Source organism: Leucopleurus acutus (genome assembly GCF_964270905.1).
Source record: "Leucopleurus acutus genome assembly, chromosome: 5".
Lineage (NCBI taxonomy): Eukaryota > Metazoa > Chordata > Mammalia > Artiodactyla > Delphinidae > Leucopleurus > Leucopleurus acutus.
In genome coordinates, this window is record NC_139147.1 from 74,068,456 (window position 1) to 74,081,209 (window position 12,754).

At 49.2% G+C, this 12,754-nt stretch overlaps 1 protein-coding gene across 1 annotated transcript; it reads right to left on the reverse strand.

Annotated features, from left to right (window-relative positions):
* Window positions 1-2,562: 2,562 nt before the first annotated feature.
* On the reverse strand, window positions 2,563-3,846 carry FAM43A (family with sequence similarity 43 member A; the record flags this gene model as incomplete). Its single annotated transcript, XM_082839500.1, has 1 exon — window positions 2,563-3,846. The coding sequence occupies one exon, from the start codon at window positions 3,844-3,846 to the stop codon at window positions 2,563-2,565; it is 1,284 nt and encodes a 427-aa protein (XP_082695626.1).
* Between the last annotated feature and the right edge of the window lie 8,908 nt (window positions 3,847-12,754).

The following is a 12,754-nucleotide window of genomic DNA, read 5'->3' on the forward strand; positions in this document are numbered from 1 at the left end:
TATTCTTTCTCCTTCCTCAACCCCTAAACACCCCTTCCCTATTTATAAATCAGATAACAGGAAAAATCAGACCTTAAAGAGACAGTTGCCTTATATTTATTGATGGTGTTGGTGTAAATGGCACTTGTCTGAACTTTCTGACCAATCACCATACCCCCATCAGTCACAGATGAAAGCCACCTTGGCATTCTCATTGGACACATCAATTGGATTAAGAAGGAAGACATGAAGACCCTGCCCCACCCCCAAGTATTCATCAAATGATCTTCACGGTGATTAATGTTCTCATCAGTTTCAAACAGCAAAGAAACTGGCAGTGCATGGAAATAACCTGAAATATGAAATTACTGAAATGTGAAATCTAACGGTGCAAACTAGCGATGACCCACAGCTGACCTTCCTGCCCTCTCTCTACCTGAGGGTTTGAAAACATCATCCAATAATGTGTAGCTGAGGTATTCAGCAAAAGGGATAGGGACTCTCAACCAAACCAAAATATAATAGAAGAGAAAGATAAGCTAGGCCTTGTTCTAATGCCCTCAGAAAGTGACTCTGAATATTTTTCAATTTCCCACCCACCCACCCACCCACCCTTTGCTTTTCTAAAGATCATCTTATGCCTGAACCACTCCTGTTAATTAGGGAGAAAATCTACCACCCCCCTTCCTCTATGGCTCCAGTGAATTCCAGACTCCCTAGGATCACGGGGTCTAGCTACCCGGAACATATTTATGATGAAAACAAAACCAAGGGCCTCAGGAGGCTACGCGAGGGAAGGCTAGGAGAGCGATCAATTTCTGCAACATAGGAAAAGGGGCCCACAGGGGCAAAGGGAAAAAATAGTTTTCAAAATGCACAGTTTGGGCAGAATCTTATTACAGCTTCCAGCTGATCGGGTGTAGCCAAACTAGAGACATCTGTTTGGAGTTTACAACAGAAACAAACACACGGAGAGCATGAAAACGCTGAGACACACACACAGACCAAGCTCTAGCAGTTCTTCTCCGCCTTGACCTCCAAACCATTCTCCCACTGGGTCATGCTGGGTTGTAGAAGGAAAGGAAATAGGCTCTTCCACCTGCCCCTGCCCCGACCCCACCCCACGTGCACCATGACTCATTCAAGCCATGACTGGAACCTCTCCACTTTCCTCTCTCCTTGACTTCCCTCCCAGGAAAAAGAGAGATGCTCCCACTCCTGAGAGCATCGTGGGGACTTTCCTTAGTTCTCTGATTCACACCTTTAAAGCTCCTTGAGCTGTCTGGAAAGGAAAAGGTGAACCACAGAAGAAGGTGGTAGAACCTCAGAAGACCTTGAAAGTCACCCCTCCCTAAACAACCTCACAGGTCTGGCAATGAGGAACAGAACTCAACCGGCATCGCCAAGAACTGCCTCAAAGAAGTCAGAAAAATCCTACGCTCACACAACTGATCATAAGTGAAGAACACGGCCCTAGCTGCAGCACACAGAGTTGCAGAGGACCAGAAAGGCCCCAGGCTACGCATAAAGTGGGTTCCCCTTCCCTAATTACCTCCAAGCCCCGCAAAGGACAATAACTGTCCTCCCACTCCATCCCAGCCGTGGTCACACCCTCTGCCGCCCAGCCCCACGGCCAAGCACTTTCTGAAGCAGGTCTAGACACTCACCTGTTCTGTTAAATTTTCCTCTTTATTCTCTCCCCACTGGCGGGCAAACAGAACCAGAGCAGTGCTACTCTTTAAAAATAACAAAATGTTTTATACACATTTCTGTATATACAACTGAACAACATTTTACATGTCCCTTTTGCACAGCAAAAGATATAAACATTGGACTCTGACAACAGTTATGTACAAAAAAAATGTCAAAAATACTTCACAACAGTGCAAAAATATTTTACACAGTATCATGGAGTGAGATCTTTTGAGCAGAAGCAAGGTGTGTGTGTTTCTAAAGGAAAACTCCTTTTCTAGATATTAGATGTCTTTAACTGTAAACAAAATGCAACTTTCTTTCTCCCCCCCCTCCCTTCCCCACCAGTTATTTGAGGAATTTGGCAGAATTTCAAGGGTCTGAGTCTGAGGTAAACAACCCAAGCTCTCGCACCAAAAAGACTGGGGGCAAGGAGGTGGCACTAAAGCCTCAAACGTTTAGAGCAAATCCTTTTTTTTTTTTTTTTAATGACATGTCAGTGACAGCGCCAGGCCGCTCCCAGCTGGGGGCTGGTGGAGGAAGTTAACCCCTCCTCCTCAGGCCCCAGCTGCCCACAAACAGGAAACTGGCCAGCAGGCACCTCAAGCCTGCGGGGCTTTGCTAACACCAGCTGCCCTTCCCCTCCCCAGACCCCAGAGGGCTGCCTCTCTCCCCTTCCTTGTAGGGTTTCCCTCCCCCATATCTCCACGTGCAATCTGAGCCCTGCTTCAAACAGAGCCAAACGTATGGGGGTGGGGGAGGGTCTGGGCCTCAAGTGTCCCCTTTCCCCTTTCTTGGGGGGGGGGTCGGGAAGGTAAGCAAGTGGTGGAGAGACGGGGGTGGGGTGTCACGATGCGGCAACAGGGGCGCGCACAGGACATTGCTGGGAGCTCAGCCCGACTGGGGCTCGTCTGGTCTGGCGCAGTCGGCGGGGTCGGACTGGTCCCCGGCGGTGGTAGTGGTAGCTTCCGGGCCCCCTCCTTCGATGGAGCTCTCGCTACCCGTGCTCTCACCCGACAGCAGGCGCGTCACCCGCAAGTCGGCCTGCAGGCTGCGCACGTCGTTGCCGAAGCTGAGCTCTCCCAGATCATTAATAAGCTGGGACAGCTCGGCCTTCATGTCGGAGGTGCTGCCCAGCAGCAGAGACGGCGACCCAGCCTCAGGGCCCGGCGAGACCCCGCCGCCCCCCAGCACCTCTTCGCGGCCACTCTCCAGCGTGTCCAGCAAGTCCCCGCATTCGAAGTGCATGGCCACCACCAGCGCCCGCTGCGCCTCGGCCTCTTGCTCTGCCGGGTCTCCCTCCCCGGCTCGGTCCTCCTCCTCATCCCCCTCCTCCTCCGGGCAGCCCTCCGTGTGCACCCCTCTCTCTTCCTCCTGCAGCTCCTGCTCCTGCTGTTCGCCGAGCAGATCCTCGGTGATGGAGCCGAGCTTGGGCGCGCTGCGGCTGCGCTCCACCGGCGGCTTGTAGCAGCAGGGTCCGTGCAGGAGCAGCTTGCGCAGGGGCACCAGCGGGATGGTGTGCGCGCCCACCAGCTCCTGCTGTTGGTGACGCGCGTCGTCCCGCCGCTTGAGCCGTTTAAATTCCGCCAGAGCGTTGGCTGACGTCTGGTAGAGCAGCAGGGCCATGGCCTGCGCCTTCTCGGGCTTGGACACCAGCACCGCGTGGCAGCGCAGCATTACCGCCTTGTGTTTGAGCTCGTGCCGGTACACCCAGGCGAAGACCTTGGGCAGTCGCGCGTCCGCCACGCAGTAGGTAACGCGGTGCAGCAGGTAGAGGTGGCCCGGGCGGCGCAGCGCACGCTCCTCGGCGTGCACCATGCGGATACCCTGCGCACTCACAGTCAGCTTCATCTTGGTGCCCTGACGGCCCGCCTCGCTCTTGCTCCAGATCTTGCCCACCGCTAGGTCGGTGCAGCCGTCGCCGCGCGCCTGGATGGTGGTGGCATTGCCCAAGTAGAGCACGGTGTAAGTTGGGTCCTCGCTGGTGATGTGCAGCTTCTTGCGCTTGGAGCGGAACATGCTGCCCACCCGGCTGAGCGCGCCTTCGGGGCACGCCCGTGCCAGAGAGCTGAGCGCCGAGTAGTGCAGGCTCACCGCGTAGCCCTTGGGTTTGGACGCCTGCCGTGGCGGCGCCTCGGCCAGCAGCTCGAACTTGTGCTTCTTCCACGGCAGCATCTCCGGAGGGCGCCCCAGCGCAGCTGGGCGGCGGCGGCGGAGCGCCGATTGAGAGCCCGGCTGAGCCACCCGCCCCGGCCGGGCCCGGCCGGGGCAAGACCGAAAAATAAAACTCTGCTGGGAGTGGCCCAGTCGGAGGGAGTGGGGGCGGGGGAGATGTTCGAGAATCCCGCCGAAAGAGGTAGGGGTAGAATTTTTTAAAGAGGATTTAACTGCAAGGAGAGGGGGTGGGTAGGAGCACACAGATTTACCCCAGCCTGGGCAGGACCAGGGCAAAGAGTCTTGGGCAAGCAAAATGAGAGAAAGCACGAGAGTGGAGCAGAAAATGTCTTTAGAAAAAAGGGATGCGTGCGTGCAGCAAAAGCAGCCGGGATGGTGCGAGAATACGCAGGAACTCCTCGGCGAAGGTGAAAAGGGGCCCCCTCGCACACACACACAATCCCCAGGGCTAGGGCCAGAAAGCGCGGAAACTCAACCGCGAGTGTGCCCAGGGGTCGGTGCTCCCCACCCCCAAGGGGTGCTGTAGGCAGAGAGCCCCTCGGCTGAGCGGGTCCCAGAATCAGCTGCTTGCCCCGAGTGCGCTCAGATGGTGGGTCCAGCTGGCCGCGGCGGGCCCAGCGCAGCAGTCCCGCCGTGGCTCACTGCATTTTCTCTCCCGCAGGACGCCGGGGACTCTGGCTTCGCCGGCTCACTGTCCGGGCTGGCTCCGCCAGGGCAGCGCCGGCCTCCGAGGGCGGGGCGTGCGCATGGTCGGCTCCGGGGATGGTCGCTACCTCATTTCTTCTCTCCGGAGGATGTCCGACTGCGCTCCCGGGATCCCCTGGCTCGGCTGCCCGCCTTTGCAGCGCGCTCCCTCCGGTGTCGCGAGCGCTAGCTGCCTCGCCAGCCTCATATCCTTGCCGTCTGGGAGGAAGATCTCGGGTAAATATAGGCCGGCGCGAACCATTCGCCGCGCGGGGACAGGGGAGGAGCAGAGAAGAGGATCTGTTTCGGGCTTGGAAGGCCGGCGGGTTCCTGGTCTCTTAAAGGGACCTGGTTGCAGCCATTGGTTGAGGGAAAGGGGAGAACGGTCCAACCTGGCAATTAAATCCCAAGTTTACCAGCAGAAATTCTGTAGAATTTATCTACAAAAATCGCCAAGACCTTTGGTTACCCCGCAAGAAAAGCAACTTCAATTCTGACACTCCACCCCCAGCCTGGATTGCAACTCACTGATGTGTGTCTCCATCGGAACTTCTGGGGGAGGTGGTGGAGGGTGGGACTTACACTATAAAATACAAAAAGGTTGGGGAAATAGTGATTCTTTCCGTGTGTAATAGCTTTCTGAAATTGACTGGGTGCTGTTTAATTTTTTTTTTCCAAAATTTTATTCTATTAAAGAAAATAAAGAGGGGCAAAGAAAACGCTGAGACTTATCTTTCACTATCTTGGAGCGCTTTCTCCACAGGCAAAGAGCAGATAGTGAAAAGAGAGTTGAGTGGTAATGGGATGATTAGCGTGAACACTATAGTGTGTGTTTGGTAAATAAGGTGCTTCCAGCTTCTAACCACCAGCAGTGCCCCCTCCTGTCAGGCCTCAGAGTAGAGCAGTTTTCTGAGATATATTCAATTTCTAAGTGATGCTTGTGTGTGGTTAGAACTCAGTTTATAATTTGGCAGGCCAGTCATTCAGTTTTATTACATCATTGTCACATTATGGATGAGAATTCCTAGTAGAAAATCAAATGATGTTTTTTATTTGTGTCAAATAATGCCCGGCCACCCTCCACAGAGAATGATTAACATTAATCATTCTTTTCTTTTGTGCCAGCTGGATAATGTCACTTTAATCATCTGGCCGGCTTGACCCTTGGCTAGTAACTCATTTCTGGGCCCTCGAAACAACGGGCTTGCGTCTACGGTCTGCTCAATCAAAGCAAAACCACTTCTAGCTGGAATGTGCACGTGACCCTGCGTCAAACTCCCAAGCTCATCCCAGAGGAGGAGAGTAGGCCCTCCCACTCCCCAGGCCCAGTCTACTGGGGATCTAGATGTCTCTGGCTTCCATACCAGGTTCTGATTTCAAAACAACTGTAACTTCTCATGGAAATTCTCTGGCCCTCTACCTTTACTAACTTTTAACCTTTCTTTGAACTCTAACCCAATTTTCTAGAGTCACTGGTGCTGCGTTTCAATTTAACTAACTTTCCTGAGTACCTTTTGGTACCAGGCCCTGAGCTGGGAACAGACCTAATTCCTGTCTCCAAGAAGCTCCCAGTCCAATGAAGGATGTAAACTTCACCCACCTCTGGGCTTCTTCTGGAATGTAAGTTCTGTGAGAGCACCCTATCTCCCTCCAGTGCCTGACACTCCTTAATTGTTGAATGAATGAATGACATATGCATGTAAACAAGAAGACAGAGGGAACTAAATGCCCTGAGACAAGACCCAAAGTACTCTGAGAAGCTGGAAGAAAAGGTTCTTTGTGACTAGGAAAATCAGAAAAGGTTCCATGGAGGTGGTGAAGTGTGAAATATGGACAGGATTTTGCCACGGAGGGAAGAATTAAAGGGCTTTCCAGATACAGAGAACAGCAAAATTATAGAACATAAAAATGCGTGCACATGTGTAGTTGAGGATGGCATTTGACAATTGTGACAATGAAAGAAGAAAATTTCCCGATCAAACAAGGATGTCTCCTGATCATGCCCTCCTAGTCTCTGAGGGAAGGAATGGCATTTTCATGGCTGGCTGGTCCCAGGATGTCATTAGACCAAAGCTCTAATGCCTTACTCCTCAGCTGCACTGGTGGGTTAATGGAGGTACGGTGCTGGAATGAGCTGGTTAGGACTATAATAAGCCATTTAAACCGAGGTTAATTCCTCTTCTGCTCCCATTTCTGGAATATCTTGCAGTGGCAATGAAGTAGATGGTATGTGCTCCCAACAAAAAATTCCGATAAAAAACCCACCAAATTAACCTGTGCTAAGTGACCTTTAGCTGGTCCATAATCTCGAAATCTCGACTCTACAAAAGCAGGCATCATATTCAAGCAGTTAACATTTCCAAATTACTCAGAGGTCCAGGGACCAGAAGTGTTTGAGCAGGAAGAGAAGGGACCAGTGGTGGGAGCTAAGGCTGGTCTCAGCCTCCGCGAGAGGCACCTCTTTGGGCTTCATGCGGTGGCAGGGAAACCAGTGGACCACAGCAGCAGGGAGGACTCCACTGGCGGGCCAGGCTTTCCAGTGGAGGCAGAGCGTCAGACCCAGATGCACAGGCCCACAGAGCTGCTCCTGGGCTGTCTTCTTAATAAGCCTGTTTTCAACCTGGGGAGGACAGAGAAATTCTAGGCAAATGTCAACACTCTGACATGTGAGTCCCGCTCTGTGCAGATTTGAGACACAGAGCAGTTCCAGAAGAGACCTCAGCAAAGTCAGCCGGAAACGGCTTAGAAACTGCATAGGACCGCAGACTGCACTTGTTTTTTATGACACTGCCCCATCTACTGGTGCCAGGCAGAAGTGACACTTGATGAGATGGTTTCTCATAGAACTGGATAAGCCAGTGGTTGAATCAATACACAGCCAAGTCACAGCTGGAAAGAAACCCAGCCTCTAACGTAACATGTAAGAGTCAGCCTTTTAGCGCGCAGGAAGCTTTCAGGCTGGTTTTCTCCCACCTTATTTCTTGCATAACGCTCCTGCCTCTTGGTCCCCCTCCCGCTACACCCCACTGAATGAACACCCCGCTTCAGAGACGATAAATGACGTACCTGGGATCTTCAAAGTCATTCAACAAATATTTCTGGATGTGATTTGTGGATATACTGTGGATGTGATGTTGTTGCTGGGGATACTGCCCCAAAGCAGACAGACGGGTCTCTGCCCTCATGGGATTTATATCCTATGGGGAGGCAGATAATCAGCAAACAAATAACTAATAAAGTATCAGTTAGTGATAAGTTTCCGAGGAAAAGAAAACAGTGTTAGGAGTAGGAAGTAACTGGCTTAGACAGCAGAGCCAGGGAAGGCATCTCTGGGCAGAGACCTGGATGGGATGGAGCCAGCCAGGCAAAGATATGGAGGGAGAACATTCCAACCCATGTTGGCCAAAGTGGTAGTCACTGGCCACGTGTGGCTAATGAACACTTGACATGTACTTGGTCCAAATTGAGATGTGATGCCAACATGAAATACACTCTGGATTTTAAAGACTTAGTAAGATAAGAAGGATGTAAATTATCTCAATAATTTGATAGTAATTATATATCGAATGATAATATTTTGGCTATTTTGAGTTAATAGAATATACTATTAAAATTAATTTTGCCTGTTTCCTTTTACTTCTTTAATGTGGCTGCTAGAACATTTAAAACTATACATATGGACAGCTTTGTGCTAGGCAAAGGGCACACCCAGTACGAAGTCCCCAAGGTGGGAATGATTCCAGTGGGTTCAAGGACTCTCTGGCTTCAAAAGCCCACTGTGTGATCACAGCCTCTTACCCTTCCAGCCCTCTTCATTCCTCACTCTATCACATCAGTTCTTTAACCTTTTCAAGACCTCCAGGATCTACGTCAGCATTCCTCACAAGTAGACTCACCCACTGGCTGCATCAGAATTGCCTGGGACAAGTCCTGGATCCCACCCTTAAATGGGAATTTCTGGAGTTAGGGCCTGTATTAAACTCCTCCATGATAGAACAGTTACTCAAGTTTAGTGAGCCCTGTCCTAGCCCACTTCATTTTTCCCACTATCAACTCCTTCCTAACCTCTTATCCTTGCCTTCCTCCCCATCCAAGACCTTCTGGATGAGCATCGGGTCCACAATTTCTGTGCACTGCATCCACCCCATCCCTGGACCACTGCCACAATCTCTATGCTCTGCTTCTGGAGCTATAATGCTGAGTAGAATCCCTCAGCTGTTTGGGCAGTGCCTCAACCCATTCTGACCCCTCCTATGGTAGGCAGAATAATGACCCCCCCCCCAAAGATGTCTATGTCCTAATCTCCAGAACTTGTGAATATGTTACAGTACATGGCAAAGGGGAAGGAAGATTCTACAATTAAGGTAGAATAGGTAGGTAGAAAGGTAGATAGAATTAAGGTTGCTAACTAGCTGACCTTAAAAAGGGAGAATAATCTGAATTATGCAGATGGGCTCAATGTAATCACCAGGGTCCTTAAAAGTGAAAGTGGAGACCTCAAAAACATTATGCTAAAGTGAAAGGAGACACAAAAGGTCACATACTGGGCTTCCCTGGTGGCGCAGTGGTTGAGAGTCCACCTGTCGATGCAGGGGATGCGGGTTCGTGCCCCGGTCCGGGAAGATCCCGCGTGCCGCAGAGCGGCTGGGCCCGTGAGCCATGGCCGCTGAGCCTGCACGTCCGGAGCCTGTGCTCCGCAACGGGAGAGGCCACAACAGTGAGAGGCCCGCGTACTGAAAAAAAAAAAAAAAAGAGAGAGATAAGGACATACTGTATAGCACAGGGAATTACAACCATTATCTTGTAATAACCTAAAATGGAGTATAATCTACAAAAACACTGAATCACTAGGCTGTACACCTGAAATTAATATAATATTGTAAATCAACTATACTTCAATTTAAAAAAAAGAAGAAACCTGCCAAAGATTTCCAAAGCCTATGCTCTTTTTATTTTAAAATTTATTTTATTCTAGTAGAGTTGATTTACAATGTTTGGTTAGTTTCTGCTGTACAGCAAAGTGATTCAGTTATACATATATATATGCATTCTTTTTCATATTTTTTCCATTATGGTTTATCACAGGATATTGAATATAGTTCCCTGTGCCATATAGTAGGACCTTGTTGTTTATACATTCTATATATACTAGTTTGCATCTGCTAATCCCAAACTCCCAAGCCATCCCTCCCCCATCCCTCCTCCCCCTTGGCAACCACGTCTGTTCTCTATGTCTCTGAGTCTGTTTCTGTATCGTAGATAAGTTTATTTGTGTCATATTTTAGATTCCACATATAAGGGATGTCATATGATATTTGTCTTTCTCTTTCTGACTTACTTCACTTAGTATGATAATCTCTAGGTCCATCCATGTTGCTGCAAATGGCATTATTTCATTCTTTTTCATGGCTGAATAGTATTCCATTGTATATATGTACCACATCTTCTTTATCCATTCATCTGTTGATTGTTTCCATGTCTTGGCTATTGTGAATAGTGATGCTATGAACATAAGAGTACGTGTATCTTTCTGAATTATAGTTTTGTCTGGATATACACACAGGAGTGGGATTGCTGGATCATATGGTAATTCTATTTTTAGTTTTTTGAGGCTCCTCCATACTGTTTTCCAGAGTGGCTGCACCAATTTACATTCCCACCAACAGTGTAGGAGGGTTCCCTTTTCTCCACATCCTCTCCAGCATTTGTTATTTGTAGACTTTTTAATGAGGGACATTCTGACCAGTGTGAGGTGGTACCTCATTATAGTTTTGATTTGCATTTCTCTAATAATTAGCTATGTTGAGCATCTTCTCATGTGCCTGTTGGCCAACTGCATGTCTTCTTTGGAGAAATGTCTATTTAGGTCTTCTGTCCATTTTTCAATTGGGTTGTTTGGTTTTTTGTTATTGAGTTTTATGAGCTGCTTGTATATTTTGGAAATTAAGCTCTTGTCAGTTACATCATTTGCAAGTCTTTTCTCCCAGTCCATACAAAGCCTATGCTCTTTGTGTTGAGTCAAGTCAGGCCTGACTCCGGAGGACCTTGAATAGCAGGTGGAGGTATCTCACAAACTGGGTGAGTCATTGGAGGCATTTGAGTAGGGACGTGCCTTGATCAGAGCCGGAGCTCAGACACCCACATCCCAGCTCCCACTCAGTGAGGGTTCCAGAGCAAGATGTTGCCCCTTTCTGGCCCTCACCTTCCTGCTTGTGAGCTGAGCGAACTCCCCTCTGGTTCTAAGACCATAGGAGGCTGTGTTGGTTTTCTAGGGCTGCCATAACAAATTACCATAAACAGGGTGGCTTCAAACAATAGACATTTTTTCTCTCCCAGGTCCTGAGGCTGGAAGAAGAAAGCATCCTTCCTTGCCTCTTCCTGTTTCCACAATCCTTGGCGTTCCTTGGCTTGTAGACATATCGTTCCAATCTCTATCTCCATCCTCTGATGGTGTTCACCCCCTGTGTCTTTTCTGTGTGTGCTCAAATTTGTGTCTTCTTAGAAGGACATCATTACAGTAGGGCCCACTCTAATCACATATGACCTCGTCTTCACTTGATTACATCTACAAAGCTCTTATTTCCAAATAACATCACATCCAGGTTAAGAGTGGAAGCTCTCTTTTTTTTTTTTTTTTTTTGGAACCTCTGTTCTTGAGAGACACCATTCAACTCAAAGCAGAGGCCATGATAGGAAATTGCAGGGGTGAGAGAAGAAAATAGACAAGTTAGATGTCTATAAACTCTGAAGGTCACCCTGTGTCTGAAGCCCCCAGAGATGTTCTCACCATGACCTGGTTTGCCCTGAAGCCCCCCCTTTCATGCGCTGCTTGCTTGGAATATTTACCACCTGGACAAGGGCCAGGCAGAAATGCAAAGGCATAAGGAGGCAATGAAGAGAAGAACGATGAGCCTTGCAAGTGAGCCTTTCTCATCAGTGCCACCAGAGGCAAGGAAGGCCAAGTTTGTCCCCTCCAAAAGCAGAGGGCAGAGAAATTGCTATGCCTGCCTGGTTCCCTTTAAAACTGAAACCTTGTATTTTCACTTTTCCGTTTGTGCTAACAGTACTTTAACTAATGATGACCGCATTTGCTAGATGGTTGGTTCATGGTGCCCTCAACCCTCACATGACAAAGAGGTTGCAATGTTGTCTTTTCCCTGGATTATATGGTGAAGGAACCGCCCTGCTATTGACAGCCTGGGCACCTTTTCTGAGACCATCATTGTGCCCCTGTTATTTCAGAGACTGGGGTGAAACAAAGGGTAGCGTGAAGCAGAAGGGAACCCATTCAGGTAAGGAGTCTGTTAAGCACCTTAGTGATTATGTATTCCAACACCCACTTTGAAGTATGAACCTACTTGAGAACATCCTGATGCCTGGTTATTTAGCCTTTGCTTAAACACCTCCAGTGGCAGAGAGCTCACTCCCTTTCAAAGCTATCCATTCCATCTTTGAACCGCTCCAATTGTAAGTAGGTGGAAACAGATGGCAGTGGCAACTCTGTAGCTTCTCCCTATTTGTTCTAGTTCTGCTTGCCTCATGTCTACTCAGAACACTCTTCTCTCCTGTCCTAGGGTAGTCCTTCACATAAATAGAAATGGCCCATTATACCTTCTCCTGAGACTAGCCATACTTCCTCCACCTTTTCCTCATTCCTCACCATGCAAGTGTACCTGCTAACATTATCAATGTATCTATTAACCTGTTAAAGTGACTTAGGGGAGGGCCCACAGTTAGACACAAAAAGTAAAATCCCAGTAGTCAGAAGACTTTCCCAGTGGATTAGGGTCTACCTGGTGGTATAGTTCGTGGCTCCACCAGCGACTTGAGCTATTTAACCTTGGATGAGTCCCTCTGTCAGGCTGATCACCACTAAAATACAAGCTCATAGGGGCAAGGAGTTTGTCCAATGCTGAATCCCCAGAGCCTAGAGATGAATGAATGAATGAATGAATGAATGAATGAATGAACAAGAGAAACCTGGCACTTTCCATCTGCAGATTTTAGAGTTGGTGATTCTTTTTCTTTTTTTTTTTTTTTGCGGTACGTGGGCCTCTCACTGTTGTGGCCTCTCCCGTTGCGGAGCACAGGCTCCGGACGCGCAGGTTCAGCGGCCATGGCTCACGGGCCCAGCCGCTCCACGGCATGCAGGATCTTGCCTGACCGGGACACGAACCCGCGTCCCCTGCATCGGCAGGCGGGCTCTCAACCACTGCGCCACCAG